This window comes from Protopterus annectens, chromosome 3.part1 (assembly GCF_019279795.1).
Source record: "Protopterus annectens isolate FY-2018-M chromosome 3.part1, PAN1.0, whole genome shotgun sequence".
NCBI classification, from domain to species: Eukaryota; Metazoa; Chordata; order Ceratodontiformes; family Protopteridae; genus Protopterus; species Protopterus annectens.
Window position 1 is genome coordinate 847,232,787 of NC_056732.1, and position 17,977 is coordinate 847,250,763.

The following is a 17,977-nucleotide window of genomic DNA, read 5'->3' on the forward strand; positions in this document are numbered from 1 at the left end:
CATATTAAAAGAAAAGTGATAGAATATGTTTACATTGTCAAGAAGAAGAAACTACATAAAGCATTTTTGAAATGTAAGAGTGAACAAGTTATGGGGAAAACTATGTAAAGAATATTATATATAAGTGGATAAAATAAACACTGATATAATTAAATATGGATATTTTAACATTGTTTACTTCTACCCTTAGAACAAACAAAAAAGTTATTTTATGTCATATAAGTTATAAGGAATGAAAGAATAAATTAAATTATTTTTAATGGTGAATGATTTTAGCAATAATATTAAGTAAAATCAGATGGTTATGGAGTGAGGGGTCTAATAGGGTTAAGAAATTATATGATTGTAGGATAATTTTCAAATGTCTGTAAATATACTTGTACATCTATGGTCCACTCAGCGTCAACTTATCAACTATCAGATTTTTGCAGAACCCCTTCTTTGTACCCTGATAATCACATTTCTCCCGTTTTCTAAATGATCCATTAGCAAAGACTTCATTACGTGGGGTATCTAACTTACCCCTTAATAAATCAGAACACTTGCACCTCCAATGTAAGATGCACCTAAAAATTCCCAGACTTAAAAACTCCCTTGAGCAGTTGGGAAATAAACCTACTACAGGCCACAATATTCTTAATCAGACCAAAAATATTTTCTCCTCAGGACTTGACAATATACTAGATTGCTTAATTTGTAGTGTTAACCAAGCCAATGCAATGGCACTCAAGTTTAGTTACTGGTTTTGTCCCCAGTGACTGGGGTACTGCAGTAGTGATACCACTCCATAAGGAGGACCCTACAACTCCATCAGTTAATGGCAGACCCATCAGCCTTACAAGTCTCACCTGAAAGCAAAGGAACATATTAACAACTAACCTTATAAAATACGATATCAAGAAATTTATTAGATTTGATGCAAAGGTTTAGCTGCGTGAAGGGCAGATCCAGTCACATGAATCTGGTAAACCTCTCCGAAAGGGTTACAGAGGCTGTAAACTGTGGCCATCCATGCATATCTTGACATGGCCAATGCATCTGACACCACTCCCCATGCTGAATGCTTTAAAACTCAAGCCATATGTGGTAAGATGGATAACAAACTGGCTGTAAGGCAGAACCCACTCAGTGAGAGCTGTGGGTGCTTCATCAAGTATAAAAGTGACAATCGTTCTCTTTCAGGGCATGGTGCTGGGGGCCTCTCCATTTCAGCATTTACTTCTGAAATCTCCAAGCAAACAGACAAGGCCTCTGGTTAAAATATGTGTAGACTGCACACTGGGGAGATGTTAATAACCGTCTAACACCCAAACTCACAAGAATGAACTTAGTAAAATCTTGACGTACTAAAAGGCACATAAACTAAATCTTAAAAAGTGTACTATCACAACTTTTGTCACACACCCCTTCCCTATCATCATAACAAACACAAAACACACCACTGCAAAATTAAAATGTAGTCAGGGACCTAGGAACTTGGGTAAATAACGGACACCCTTTACCCATCGTGTGACAATTGTGGTCAGGAAATCCTTTCATTTAGCTCAGCTATTTGCCAAAGGAATATCATTAAGGTCTAAAGATGTAATCACTATTATTCTCAGCATTGATCAGACCAACTATAAAGTACAGTGTCACTCCTGCCCTTTGAAATGTGTGTCACTAAACATATTAAGAAATTAGAAAGATCACAGACCTAAAGTCCCTGAGCTTCCAAAAGACGACAAAGTTATGCCCCTTTATTCCATGTTTTATGAAGTTTTAAGAGAAAACATCTGTAGTGCTTACCACACTATTAGAAACCTGACTGTCCTGAACCTTCTGTACCTCTACAAATCCAGTATCTCCATCAATACTAGAACCAGCAACCTAAACCATTACCAAAAGATAATTAAAACACAGTGAAGGGCCATCATCCAGTGCCTCCCAAACCTTGTACTAACTTCCAGTAAACCAACAAACATTACTTAGATGACTGGATGGGCACCAACAAATTTAGGCTGGGATTTACTACAGTGTCTCTACTGAAGAAAGGAGGCATGGTGTAAAGGAGAGTACTGACAAGGCACAAAGAAGAAGACAACTACTTTAGAATACCTATACTTCTATAACTGAAGTGGGATCACCATAGCAACCATATCAGGAAAACTAAAATCTTCCATGTTTTTTTTTTTTGCTTTCTTGTCAAAAGCAGCATCTTAGCTAGTATCTTACAAAATAGAAAATGTATCTTAAGTATTACTCCACAAACATAAAAAGGACATTCTTAAAAATCATTTTATCATGTTTCCCAAATGTGTGCAATACAGCTGTCTATATTCACACAAGGAAGAGGATATGCAACTTCCCTTGTTAGACCGTCAAGAGAACATCAAAATATCACAGAAAGAAATTAAGGTACTGAGTAACAGATCAAAAGAAAAAACAGTGAAGCACTCCAGTAAAACAAAGCAGTCTCTGATAAGTCCATAGCAGATTTAACAGCCATGCTAGAGAAAATAAATGACTATCGATGCAGTGATGTCAATCCTTCTATCAATAGGCAGAAGACCCAGCAAGTGCACTGCATATGCCCACAGAAGGAGCATCTCCAGCTTTCATGAAGCACATCAACAAAATGATCCATCAGAAACTACTGATAAGGAGCCACTTTTACAAAAAAAAAAAAAAACAATTTTCAGAAGTTTATTTGGTCAAGCTAACACTGTAAGAAAACACTTTATCCATTTACTTCAGCATATCAGTGAAGAAATAAGAAATTCAGGGAGCTTCCAGCACATCCAAAAAATTTAGGAGCTCCAAATTGCTTGTGTTTTGAACTTTTTCCCATAGTAAATGCTCTCCTGAAAGCTGCAACCATTATTTGGACACTTTGCTACATTCTGGGCAAAGAACAAAATAAATAGCGATGCAGTATTAAAATATGTAATGCGCACAGATATTTCTGAAGCCATTCCCTGTCCCCAGTTCAACCACTGCACACAGACTGTCAAGTTCTAGAAACCATACAAAATATCTAAATACATAGTTCCAGAAGAAAAACAACCAAATTACAGTACCTGTTTAATCTGCTGAAAGGCTTCAATGCAGTTCAACCATGCTAATACTGGACCCTTGTCATCAGTGGAACCTCTTCCATACAGTTTTCCTAAACACACCACAAATTAAATTAGTCAGTGTGGTACTGTGGAACCTAATCAGTAATACAAATTTGTCAATGCCAGTACATGTATGAATAATAACCAGCTAAACCTGCACACAAATAATGACACATTATACTAGTGGAGGGGCTTACATGAAGTAGACTTTACTGAGAGGTACAAAAGAAGTTTAATAATGAACGGTGTGGACAAAGTAATATGTGTGGACTGCAGAAAATTCACATCTTAACTAAAAGCTTGCTAAATAGGAAAACGGGATGTGCCACGCAGTACCAATCAAAGTCCACAGTGCTATGGATGTAAGTATGCTCATTCATAGTTCCTTACTGCAGTTACATTGACAGCTCCACATTACAAACTAACTCCTCCTACTTGTTATTCGTTAATTAGATATTTAATAGGTATTCAAACACTCAGTAACACAGTAAATGCTCCAGAAGCACATCAACATATAAATTAACAAAGAGTTTAGAATGTGTAGACAAGACAAAATTACACACGGAAAATAGTCCAGCAGACAAGATGTTATCAGTCAAACTTTTAACACCCATTGTTATATCATGCCAACCCCCTTCCTACCCTGAAGGGAGTCTGACAACCACCACTCAACAGCCAAAGGTAATCAACTTTCATTTTACTGCCTACATTTAAAACTAAATGTACAAGATACATGCGATAAAATTTAATGAGGTTGTTGTTGTTTGTCTTTCGGCTTTTTCCCGGTAAGGGGTCGCCACAGCGGAACTCCGGTCCGCTAATGATCGGCAGTAGATTTTTACGAAATGCCAAGCTGCCAGCTTGATGCCCAACCTTCAACGAAGGCACGCCCATTTATGCACGCATGTCTTTCGAACACTACCCAACCGCGGGGAGGACATGCAGACTCCACACAGAAGGCACTCCCAAGCCAAGCCGAGCGGGAGAACCTCTTGCTGTGAGGTAACAACGCTACCGCCGTAATGCAGAAAAACACAAGTTATGTACTTTCTGGAACATGTTACATTTCTCTGGTCTCTGTGCGGACACTGGAATCCTTGGGCATGGCAAACTCCTCTTAGCTGAAGCTCCTCTCAACTCATTAACACCTAATCCTGCTGCCATCACCAGACTGAGACTCCACAAAGACCACAAGAAAGCATAAATGCAATATATATACATAAAGCATACACACACACACACATGTACGTATATGTATTTATACACACACACACACACACACACACTCAAACACAAAAATAGGAGCCTAACATTTTGTCACCAATTATAAACATACATCATCAAAATGACAGATTAAACACAAACATCAATCCTCAAAGGATTGAAAACAGTGTTTTTTTTGGGGGGGGGCTGCCCCCACCCACACATACCATTCTTAACACCAACTCAAAAATCACACTACAGTTGAGGAAAGGGTATGTTCCCCAATATCCACTATGCATCAGTCTCTTACCAAAAAAGCTGGTATTGTTCAATCAGCTGATTTTTTATCAGCTGAACCACCTTTCAATGAAAAACACACAAACAAAAACATATGCTTCCACAGACACACACACACACGTGTGTGTGTGTGTCTATGTATATATACATATATATATATATATATATATATATATATATATATATATATATATATACACACACACACACACACACACACACACACACACACACACACACACACACACACACACATTTATATGCACAAACACACACAGCTCTGAATCTCTTCTAGCGGAAGTAATGGCTACTAAAAAGGCAGTCTTCCATGACCAGAACGGAGGTTGTCTGAAGCAGTTGGTTCAAAAAGGGGGTTAAGTCAGACATTCAAGCATAAAACTAGGGTTCCCAAGTCAGGGATGGTCTGTTCAATGGAAGCCTATAATGAAAAATCCCATTGAAGAAGGTTTTGAATGAAGTATGACCCTGTAATGCGTGGCTTGGAAACCTTTCAGGAATACATGAAATTGCTCGCAATGGACTTCAATTGAGGAGCAACTCTTTCATATATAATTGTGACAGAAAGGCTAACACCTGATCTAGCAATGCAGAAATGGACAAAAAAGGCATATCTGAAGCCCACACTGAAAACTTTCTGCATTTATCCATACAGATCTTTTTACATGAAGCTTTCTGGGGAGCCATAATTAGCTATCACCAGAGAAATGAGCTCCTGGCAATTTTTGTATTGGAATGTATGGACTGAATTACTACATTGAAACTTTTCAGGAGAATAGGTTTTTCCTTCAAGTGAAGTCACAGTAAGGGGAACCAGGTTTGGTAGGGCCATAAGGGGCTATGACAATGAAGTTGACCCTTGCAACCTTTGGCTTTCTGCAGTAGTCTTTGTATGAGGGGTGGGAAGATAAACATACTGGAGACCCAGGGAACAAACTGTGAGTGTATATATTCCTGTTTTGTTTTCCTTCCTGTAACAATTATGCCAAAAACCTGGGGAATGGTGTTGAATGGCCTAACTAACAAGTCATTAAACATCGGGAGTCTATTGCAGAATGTTCATGTCAAATTTAGCATTGGGAACCATTTGTATCAATGCTGCCATAACACCTAGATACTTAAGAACACGAAGTGCTGAGGGTTGATCTTGCTGAATTAGAGAAGCTACCTCTGTCATCAAGGATAAAATTCTTTCCTGTGGAAGAACTGCCAAAGGTCTGCAAGTATTGAGACGACAACAACCTAAAGATAAGGTCTTGTGGGGGTTCCAAATGGAACTTACCCATATTCACAGTTACTCACAAAGACAGAAGGACAATGTTTGCTCCAACTTTGTCTATAACCAGGCTGATCCATCAGTGCGGCTGTGAGGAGATCCATCAATGGGGCTGTGAGGAGCAATTTGTCTAGATATGCAAAGATATCTACTCCTAAAAGTTGCATGCAAGTCATGACTGAGGCAATGCATTTCTGGAACATCCAGGGGACTGTGTTGAGGTCAAATAGTAATGCTCTGAACTGATAATGGTCGGCACACCCTGGAAGTGAAGCAATCTTGATGTTTTGTTCATTTTTATATATAGATCTGTATCCTGAAGCTCCACAAGCATATCTAGTCCTCTAAATGGAGGCACAGAAAGATGGACTGCATCATACTGTGACCATCCAAAATGTCTCCTTTACAAATCGATTGCGATTACTCTGATCGAGGATCATCCCGAGGTCCTTGGTCTTGTTGGGCAATAAAAAGAATCTGAAATAAAATCCTCTGGTCTTGTGGGACCTCCTGGACTGCTCTTTTTTTGGATGACAGCACAAAACTCTCCTAATGCTCCTTACGTTTGCTTGGGTGGTACAGCTGGTGATTGGAAATTTGAACAGGAAGGTTTTACCAAAACAGAGAATGAAGTGGCCTCCAAGTACAATTCCCATTACCCAGGAATTTGTTGTAATGGCCATCTACTTCAGTTTGTGCAAGGAGAGACATCCCCTGAATGCCTCCAGAGCAGAACAGTCAGGCAAACCATCAGGGGTCATAGGATGAAAAGATCAAAAGGACCCCCTACCCCCTTCTTACCAGGACCAAGTCTTCCTCCAGGGCAGCATTTAAATGGGGATTCCCTTCTGCCCTGAAAACCTCTATCCTACTGTCTGTGCTGGGACTGCTGATTTTACAAAAGTAAAAGTTCCTCTCCCTTTTGCAGGGCAACAAACATCCCCAATAGCAGTGAGTGTTTTGACTTCCTACTCGTAAGTACGCAGTCTGTCTTATTGCCCAAATAGCATATTGCCATTGAAGGGGCAGTGGAGCGCAAGCTGTGAGGAGTTTCCTGCAATCAGTAGAGGGCACCAAAGGCACCAATCCTACAGTTCCAGTGTCTGGACAAAACCCAAGAAATCAAAGCATAGCAAAGGACATGTTTTACTTCAAGCAGTCACTAATAGGGATGGAACCTTCAGGTACTGCCAGTTATTTTATGGCTCTTGTTATTTCTCCATGCATTCACCATTCACGTATTTTATACTTTTTGCTTTTCATTCTTTCACGAAGACAAGGAAGGTACTTGGTGGCAGTACGTTGGTGTCAGGCATGGTGCCTTGTGTTCACTGACAAACAAACTGAATGTGACTTAAATATGCTTTATGAATTCCCAGATGTTTTGTTTTAAACAGAATAAATTTTTTACAAGTGACAAGGACAGAAAAAAATCCACCTGAGATGGTTGTTGAAGTCTTACGCATGTCCAGTACAATGGTTGCAACAGATGAAGCAGTTTCTAAATGCATAAATAATGATAAGAATTTGTTTGTGTCTTTCGGCTTTTCCCGGTTAGGGGTCGCCACAGCGGAACTCCGGTCCGCTAATGATAATGAAAAAAAAAAAAACAACTAAGGTTAGAAGTGCTTGTTAAACAAGGAACCTATTCAACAGGAAGAAATCTTCCTACACGATTACTTTGATGAAAGCATTCTATACAAGAGCCTAACTATATCTATATGATGCAAAGCACTAGGGGAAACGTGTTCCGGTTTGTATGAGATAATTCAAAATGGTTCATCTTAAAGTAAAATTTACAGGATCACCTACTATAATCATTACTTTGCCTCCATCATCGGTGTGTCATAAGAAAAACCAGTTGACAAACATGAAAAAAGAAAACACCAAAAGAAGTTACCATAAGAAAAGAGTTATCATAATGGGCACTGGCCTCACAGTTAAAGCATACGATACCAGAGGATCTATTTGTATGCCGACGACAGAAGGAAAAAAATAAATACATCATCTTTCAAAGAAAAAGAATATTTGTTTGCACTGCAACTGAGAAAATCAGCAAAGACAGAAAAAAAAGATTTCATAACATGTTAGTATATAATCACAAAGAAACAAATATTCTGATTTCAAATTGTTTTTATCATAAAGCAAAACAGGGGACAGACAGAAGAACTGACTTAGAATGCAAAGATGAGTTTTGCCTGCATTCATGAAGTGAGGCAGGCTACACTCAAATGTACTGTGAAGGAAGAGTTTTACTGAAATACAGCGGTCAATATTAGGACAATCGAAAGTTATGAAATCTGTGCTGGAATTCTATGTTTATCAGTAAGTTTTTTCACTTTTTTAATTTTTCCAAGTCTTTTGGGTTTCTAATACCATGACAGGAATGAATCCTATTCCTAAGTCAAAGTATGATTAAAGTTCATGAAATTAGTACTGTTTCAGTCTTTGATGTTAGCCAGAAGGGCTCTTTGCAGCACCAGCAAAGTGCCCAGTAATGACTCCTCCTGCAATTCATATGGAGTTACGTATATTGGTAACATATCCAAGTACAATTGTAAATTCTTTTTACAAGACCCTTTGCTCCTACTACTACTGGACCTGTCTGGGCATTTTTCTTCCATACCACCCTCTTTTTCTGCCTGCAAGCCTGGTATTTTATAACTTTGTGCCTCTCTCTGTAAGGAAGACACTGTAGTCACTGGGTGCAGCAATTTCAATGATCAATGCTACTTTTGTCTTCTTTTCATGGACTACTATATCTGTTTTTTTTTGCATCTATTTGTTGAACTGTTGGTAATGGGTAATCTCATTGGATATAAACTTCATCATTTTCTATAACACTCTGTGGCTCACATTTCCAGTGCTTTTCAGTTATTTCAGTATTATAGTGATTGCACAATCCCCATTGCAACAGTACTGCCACATTATTATGTCTTTCAGTATACAGTCCTTCTGCCATAAATACATCACAACCAGCAACAAGATGTGCTACAAAACCTAGATTTGTCTTTCTCACACATGTGCAATGGACTTTGCAAACCAACGTGTACACAGTCCATGGTCTTGGGCCACCAATATTAACATTTCGTCTTTTTGTTTAAATTCACATCTCCTTAACTATTCCTCTGTTTGATCCTGATCAACACGAGGTTGTTCTAGGAGTTTTCTTTACTTGCAACTATATTTATACATTTTCCACATTTCATGCCTTCTCATATGATCTTCTCTTTATATTCTTTCTTTTGTTTTTATCACATTCAGTTGATGCCTGATTTCTATCTACTTCTGGCTTGATATCTATTCCTGCTTGACACCAATATGTTTCTGCTAAACTAAGCAAGGAAGTCATCTTAGACATTCTCCTGGAGTTTTAAAACTTTCACTACGTTTGGGTCTTGTGAGGTCAGCAGATTGTGTATGCAGCCCTACGACTGCAGATTTGTACATGCAATCAGTTTCACGGAGGCCCATACCTCCTTCAGAACTGGGAGTATATAGTCTTCGTATACACTCATTTTTATAAATGATTTGATGGGCATGAAGCATCCTACTTGTTTTCTTGTCCACCCAACCAAACACCTTTTGGGACCAGTCAGTCACTCCAAAACTGTAAGTTAGGACAGGAAAAGCAAATTGGTTACAGCTTGACCTTTGTTCCTAGATGTCAATACTGTTTTCAGTATTAATTTCAGTCTTCTAAAATATTCCTTACCAAGTTTTACTCATATTTGTTCATGTCTAATTGTTGATCCTTCATCAATTCCCAAATATTTATACACTCCCTCTTGCTCACGTTGTTTTATATCACACGTTTCAGTATATGCGTCTCAATGATCCAACATCCTCATTCTGTTACTCTACCAGACAATGAATACTGAAAATTACTATGTCAGACTTGAAATATAAATGCATACAGTGAATTCAAAAACAATTTTTGGAGGACAAAAACTGATTTGAATTATGATGAAAACACAAAAGCTGTATTATTTATTCTGTTTGCTAATGACAGAGCTGAAAAACAAATCTGGGTACTAAGGGGGGACTTCTAGAGGGTTGGATAAGAACAAGTTTTCAAATTGCCAGATTTCTTGTGCTATAAACAAGGTAGAGCTACACAGTAGTACAATGCTACCCCACTACAGGCCAAGAGGTAGGAGCTAATAGCCACATTGCAGTTGGGTATGCTGTCTAATGTCTTGGGTGTGGGGAGGTTGCAGAAGTCGTGCTACGGGTCTTGCTTGCATCCATGTATCCCTAGGTGTTCCTGTGGATAAACCCTAGCCAGTGCCCAAATAAGCTTGACTTTTTCACAATTATCTTCTAGAGCCTCTATAGGCTTGCTGATGATTGTGCTGGGGAAAAAGCAGACTGAAACAGCTATAACCCAAGTATCTAGTTTTTCCCCTACCCCACCCTGCTCTAGTTGTGTTCTTAAACCCAGTGTGTATGTCAGCATACTTCCTTCCCTCTCCTCATTTACTGGCTGGCATCAGTATCATTTTATGAAGTCTCTCCTCAAGCTACTCACCAGACTAAGTAACCCTTGAAACACTTGCTTAATAGAGAGTACTTATACTGCTTACATTGTTTTTGCTATAATTAGTTTGCCAGTTCCTCCTGGTGGTAGAATAAGGTTTACAGGCAATTTGAGGCAGAGGCTAAATTCAATTGTCTTGCAATTAGTTGGTGTGTTCTATGGAGTATTTTGTTGCCTATGTTATAAATAAGGTGATTTACTGCTGCACTGCACATTGCCCGATTTAGTGCAGCGCTGCTCTATATGGATGCAGGCAAGTTTCTCTATACAACATATTTCCTCAATGTGTACTGTAGTTCAAATATTCAGTAGTTGCGTGAGGAGGCTCTAGTCCTGCTAGGTTGCAAGCTGCTGTTAACTGTTAACACGTAGCCTTAGATTGTTTTAGACATGCAGCATCTCCAGTAAATCAACTCTATAAACATAAGCAGAGCAGCTCCTTCAACCCACATTAGTAATCACCTGGTTGATGGATTCACAATTTTCAACCCTCTCTGTAGCTAGCTTGCTTAAAATGGGCATTCTGAGACAGCAAAGCAATTGTCTCATGTATACTGACAACCACCTACTGCTAAAACCAGCAGACAGTGTGTGACGGATGCAGTTACACTGAAGTAATGTACTTATCATAACGCTAGCTCCGTGTTGTCTTGTTTTGTCTGATTCAACAACTGGGTAATCAGACAAGACCGGATCGGACCTTGGCACCTTTAGGATCCATGGCTCTGACTTCTCTCCCTACTCACAATTCCCTCTGGTCTGCAGATTACTCAACATCAAATTTGTCTGCTTATAGTTAAAAATTCTCTACCTGGAAACACAGTCATAGCTGACCATTCTATCTGTAAAAGGGGATATGAGGACAAGACAGTGAAGAAAGGCTGTCCACCATTTAGCTGGGGCTTCAAAAATGACAATTTAGGAATGGTAAAGAAGGAGAGATGTTGAACTGGATGGAACAAGACAACACGGATCTAGTGTTGCATTAAGTACATAACTTTCCTATCCAGTGCTATCTTTTTTGTTTGATTCAATAACTGGGACAGATTCCCAAACTTAGCGAAAACTTGGGTGATTTCAAGGAAGGACATTTCTGAGAATGGTGGAGCCACAGGATGTACGAGATTTGTATTGTATATCCAACGTTTGCTGCAATGCAAAGGTATGAACAGTAGACCAAGTAGCAGCAGCACAAATCTCATCAGTAGGAACCATACCCAAAAACCAGTAGAGATAGCCACTGCTCTAGAAGAATGAGTCTTTTTTTTGCCAGGTAAAGTCAGTCCCATCTTTTCAAAAACAAAGGTAATTAGTCTTTCGGCTTTTCCCGGTTAGGGTCGCCATAGCGGATCTCCGGTCCGCTAATGATTGGCAGTAGATTTTTAAGTACCGGCTTGCCGGGCCTAACGCACAACCTTCAATGAAGGAACGCCCATTCACGCATGTCGCCATACAGAAGATGCTCTAACTGAGAATTGAACGGGCAACGTCTAACTGTGAGGTGACAACACTACCGCAGCACCACCACCGCAGTCAAAAACAGTCAGAAAATCACCTGGATAGCATTACTTCACAACCTCCATGACTTCCTGACCCAACTTAGCTTTTGAGAAGGCAAGGAAAAGTTGATCACACTTTCTGATATTCTTTGTTTGGTGCAAGCAAAACCTGAGTTGATGATGAATGTCTTGCAAATGTAAGGTATATTCCCCTTTATTTAAAAACCTTGGGAAAAAGATTGGTAGAATAATGGTTTGATTAAGGTTGGTTTCAGAGGCCACCTTTGGAAGGAAGTGGGGATTTGTTCTCAAAGATACTCTATGAAAAAACAGATATGGAGGTTTGCAGAATGAGGCTTGCAACTCTGTGATCCTCCTCACCAATGTGATTGCTACTAAAGAGTGTGTTTTCCAAGAAAGAAAATTTTAGGTCCACTGAAGAAGCAGGCACAAAGGGAGCCTTGGTCAGAGCCTGTAGCAGGACAGTAATGTCCCCAAAAGGAACTGGATCCCTGACTGGAGGTCTTAAGACAAGAAAGTCATGTACTCACTATAACGTTAGAGGTATGTAGTCCATCTCGCCTCACATTCTTACCCTTGGGTTCGGAGCCAAACCTCGGCTCTGACTCAGCCATACTCTAGCTGGAAGTCTTCAATTGGCTCGTGGCTTAGAGGTATCCCATACTGCAACGTGCCCATCCCAGATCTTGTTTGCTGCAAGCTCACATACACACACACACACACACACTGAAAGGAAGAACCAACCCAACAAAAAAGGATACTGAAACCAGAAACTAAACCTCTAGGTCCTCCAGGAGGGGGAAGGTGGGTGGGTTAGTAAGAATGTGAGGCGAGATGGACTACATACATCGGACGTTATGGTAAGTACATAACTTCTTGATGTTATGTAGTCCAATCTCGCCTTCATTCTTACCCCTGGGATAGCGTCCCTAGCACCTAAACCTTGGGTGGCTCATTGAAAAATACTCCTGAGCACTGTGGAACCAAAGGAAGATCTGCCTCTAGATATCAGATCCAATTTGTAGCGACTAATAAAGGTGTGAGGCGATGCCCATGTGGCTGCAGCACAAATATCATCCATAGACATCCTAGTCTGAAAAGCAGTAGAGGAAGACACTGATCGTGTAGAATGAGCCTTCACTTTAAAGGGTAATTCCTTGCCATTTGAAGTATAAATGAAGGAAATGCAACTAGAAATCCATCTGGACAGAGTTACTTTAGAAACTAGAGACCCAAGTCTACTGTCTGAGAATGAGAAAAAGAGTTGATCTGATTTCTTAATATCTTTAGTTCCATCTAAATAGAAACGCAATTGTCTGTGGACATCTAGTTGATGAAACTTAAATTCTGCCCTGTTAGAGAATTCGGGGAAAAACACAGGAAGCTCAATGGACTGGCTGAGGTTGACAACTGAAGCAACCTTTGGCATAAAGGAAGGATTAGGTCTTAGAGAAACCCTATCCTTGTGAAATACCAAGTAAGGGGGCCGAACCGATAAAGCTTGGAGCTCAGAGACCCACCTAGCTGAAAAGATGGCTATCAAAAAGATTGTCTTCCAAGACAAAAATTTAATGTCACAAGTAGCTGCGGGTTCAAAGGGAGGCGAGGTAAGCCGCGAAAATTGAGGTCCCATGGCATTACAGGATCAAAGACTGGAGATTGAAGTAGCATAGTCCCTTTCAGAAAAGTCCTACAAAGCCTGTGCGCCATTAGATTGGGTTCATTAGCAACATGAAAAGTAGAAATGGCTGCCAACGGCACTTTGATAGTTGCCGCAGCTGATCCCTGGCTGAACAGCTGAGAAAGAAATTATAAAACTGATGGAATGGGAGCTGTATAGGGATCAATCTGCCTTTCATGAGCCCAAATGGAGAATCTCTTCCACTTACTGGAATAAATCTTCCTAGTAGAAGGCTTGTGGGAAGAAGACAGAATATGAACCACCTCCAGGGAAAAATCATGAAGCCTAACTAGGGGCGGAAGTGGAGCAGCCAAGCTGTCAACTTGAGGGTCTGAATGGTGGGATGGAACTTCCCTGACATACGAGTCAGCAGATCTGGCTCTGGGTCCAGAATCCATGGATCGTCCATTAGATAAGGGTGGAGAAAAGGGAACCAAATCTGACGAGGCCAGTGTGGTGCAATCAGTATCACCTTGCTTCCCAAGGATTGTGCTTTCTGAATAACCTTCATTATCAGGGGATCTGGCGAGAAGGCATAGAGAAGACCAGAGGGCCAATCATGAACTAGAGCTTCCCTGGGTGCCTCCCCCTTCGGGGGGATAAAGGTGAAGTAGCTACTGCATTTAGCATTGAGGGGGCTGGCAAATAGATCGCAGCAAGGCTGACCCCATCTGCAGAAAACCTGCTCTGCCACTTGTTCATTCAGGGACCACTCGTGAGGCATCAGAATAGCTCTGCTCAGCCTGTTGGCAATCACGCTGGACTTCCCCAGTATGTGCGTTGCAACTAGAAAGCGCCGGGAAGACACTGCCCACTATCACACTCAAAGTGCCTCTCTGCAAAGGGGATACAACCTGGTTCCTCCCTGTTTGTTCAGATACCATACCACTGACATGTCAGAGTGGATTGCAATTGTCCCATGAGGAAGAAAGCCCTGAAGTGCTTGCAACGCTAATAGCTCCGCTCTCATCTCCAAGACACTGATATGCAAATGGGTCTCGTGCTCTTGCCACGTGCCTTGGACTGTCCTGCCGAAATAATGTCCCCACCCTCCCGATCTTGGAGGCATCCGTAGTCACCATGGCAACTGGAGAAGGAAGAACGAAAGGCATGCCCGCGTTGAGATTGCTGGTCTGAAGCCACCAGCGCAGATCCTGCTTACACTTGTCTGTAATCAGAATAAGATAGGAGAGCGGGAGATGCTGTAGAGACCATTGGGCAAAAAGCAGCAACTGAAGAAGCCTCATGTGTAGTCTCGCAAGAGGAACTAGCATAATCGTGGCAGCCATGGTCCCTAATAACTTGAGGACCACTTTTGCCTTGACCTTCTTCAATGGTAGCAAAGCGTAGACCTGCTGCTGTAAAACCTGAATTCTCTCTTCTGGTAGGAAGGCCCTTATGAGCACCGTGTCTAATTCTGCGCCGGTAAAGGTAACATGCTGTGAGGGCAACAAGGCAGACTTTTCCCAATTCAGAGTAATTCCCAGACTTTTGCACAGCACAATAATGGTGTCCCTCGGTCTGTAGCAGTAGATGCCTGGTGGTGGCAGACAGGAGCCAGTCATCCAGGTATGGAAACACTTGGAATCCCTGACATCTCAAGTGAGCCGTCACCACTGCCATGCATTTAGTGAACACCCTGGGGGCTGTGGTGAGACCAAAGGGCAGGGTGCGAAACTGAAAATGACTGGCTCCCAGCCGGAAGTGTAAGTGACTGCTGGATGCCCTGTCCATCTTGATATGGTAGTAAGCATCCTTGAGGTAGATGCAGCACATCCACACACCTTTCCCTAATAATGGGAGAATTGACTAACGTGACCATGCGGAACTTGGACTTCTCTACATAAAGGTTCAAATGGCTGAAATCCAAGATGGGTCTCAGGTCCCCTGTTCTTTTCAGCACCAAAAAGAATCTGGAATAAGTCTCTAATCCTACTTGATCTGTGGGGACAGGCTGGATGGCTCCTTTTGACAGCAACTTTTGTATGTCTAAAGTTGTGGAATCCCTGTGATTGGGTGGAATGTCTGGGATTCTTTTGTTTGGAGGGGGATAAGAAAGAAGGTGACTATGATAACCTCTGGAAATTATCTCTATTACCCACTCATCTTGGGTGATGTCTCACCAGGCTTCTGGGTATAAGGAAATGTGACCCCCGACTGGCTCTAGAGATGCACAGTCGGGCCTCCCCTAAGGAGCGCTGGTAGGGAGAACCACGAAAGGAATCCTGGTCACCCTGGTTACGTGGGCCTCCTCTGCCTCTAGGGTGGCATCTACCTAAATTTCCACCCCCTCCCCTGCCTCTGGAGGGGGAATCACTCTGAGTCGTGAAAAAACCTCTGCGACTTTCTGATCCACATTTTTCCACCCTTCTGGCCCTTGGGGTAAGGTCTAGAAAGCATAGAAAACTGGACTCCCACGGCAGACAGGGTTTTTCCTTCCTGCTTGCACCTAGTGAGAGTGTCCTTCACCTTGGTTCCAAATAAGGATGAACTGTCAAAGGGGGCGTTGATGAAAGTAGATTTGAAAGCCTCAGCGAAGTTGCACAGGTGCATCCAGGGGTGTCTCCTAAGAGAGACTCCGGAACCCGCAGCCCTGCTCGCTCCGTCGGCTGCATACGAAATCAGTCTCATGGAGGAGTTGGTAATGGAATTTAGGGTAGACATCTGAGCATTGACCTTTTGAACCACAGCATCAGAAACGTTACCCTGTAAAGAATCGCCCAGCTCTTTTAGGAGATCTATCTGGAGCTGTGTAAAATGCAACAAATAGTTCAGCGACCACAGTGTAAAGGCCGCTGAGGAAAACACAAGAGAGGGAGGTCTCAGATCTGACCAGTGAACCAAGAATCCTGGACCCCGTGGATGGCGCCGATGGGGTCGGAGTGCAGACTGGAGCTGAGAGGCCAAAGGGAGCTACTAGAACCGACCTCATGGCATCTGACAGAACTGACAGCTCTGGTTCCGAAAGCTGAAAAAGGCTCGGAGGAGGACCAGCCAAAGAGGAGGGGAGGATGGGCTCAGGGAACAACTGGGCCGGAACCGAAAACAATTTAGCCAGCACCGACGACTGGAGCAGTTACTGCACAACTCTAATCAAAATTGTCATCAGAGAGGGTCCTAGAGGACCTAGAGGATAAGGTCGGATATCTGGATCTCCCTACATAGGGAGACCTATGAGACGGAGAAACCGGTCGGGGAACTGGAGACTGGCTCCGAACTAGAATATCTGTCACCGGCTCCAAGATAGTGGGAGTCGATGTCGACATAGTCGGTGTACTGCCTTCTGTCAGCACCAAAGCCAAAGGAGCCAAAAAAGTAACAGTAGTTTTAGCGATTTTCTCTGGTGACTCTGAGAAAACTGATGGAGCCAGGGAGCGCTTTTTTGTAGATTTTTTCCTCCGATTTCTTGTCCAGTTTGGAAGGAGAGGATCTGGAACTAGAAGACCTCTCCAAGTCTTCTTCAAAGGAAAGTTTCAGTAGTCCTTTTAAGATAAGCTTGTTCTTCCTCTCGAGTACATGGGGACTGAAAGCATGGCAGAACAAGCAGGATTCTTGGAGATGAATAGCAACCAAGCAGTACACTCACACTAGGCCTGTGTTCTTTGGGATCCATTGACATGCTGACAAGAAAACTCCACACATCACACAGGGGAACACAGGAACACCCTTGCACCAAAACCAAACACAGAAGGGCGCAGGAAACTAGAGCCTCTAACTGAAACGGCTAGACCACGGACAACCACAAGGAGGACTAGGTCCTCTAATTTAAATGGGCCTAGAACAGGAAACAAGAGACTAACGCCACAGAAACAACAAAACGCCAACAAGTAGGAAAAAAGTACAGTTTTGTACCTACCATAAATGTAGATGTCCGATAGGAATGCATCTGCAGTCCTTACAAATGGGTTGTCCTGTCGTCAGGCAGCCCTTCGGTCGGCCGGATTCCAAAGTCTGGGTCTGGCCTCGGCTGGTGTCGCACTTCACCCGACGTCATAGCTGCAGTTATTCGGGTATAAAGGCATCAGCCGACGCCATTTTCCTCAGTGTTTCTTGCCCCAGATGCCAGGTGCCCTCTTGGAAGGCTAAATTTGGATAAATGCCAATGTTTCCAAATAATAGAGAGCCAACACAAAAAATAAGCATGTATGTACATATATACAAACAAATACACCATAATAGATCCCCCCCAGCTAGCTATAAGTTGGGTAAATACCCTAGGAGTACCACAGAGGGGAGGAGGGGTGGGTAATCCTGACTGCAGATGCATTCCTATCGGACATCTACATTTATGGTAGGTACAAAACTGAACTATGTCCTTCAAGGATGCATCTGCAGTCCTTACAA

General features: G+C 41.9%; 1 protein-coding gene across 3 annotated transcripts in view; it reads right to left on the minus strand.

Moving 5' to 3' along the window:
• Positions 1-17,977, minus strand: part of LOC122798298 (cytosolic non-specific dipeptidase-like) — a 670,350-nt gene that overhangs the window by 222,008 nt on the left and 430,365 nt on the right. For all 3 annotated transcript variants that reach the window (XM_044067122.1, XM_044067123.1, XM_044067124.1), the window contains exon 5: positions 3,060-3,148. In XM_044067122.1, the coding sequence (XP_043923057.1) occupies positions 3,060-3,148 (89 nt within the window). The remainder of the gene's footprint in view (positions 1-3,059; positions 3,149-17,977) is intronic.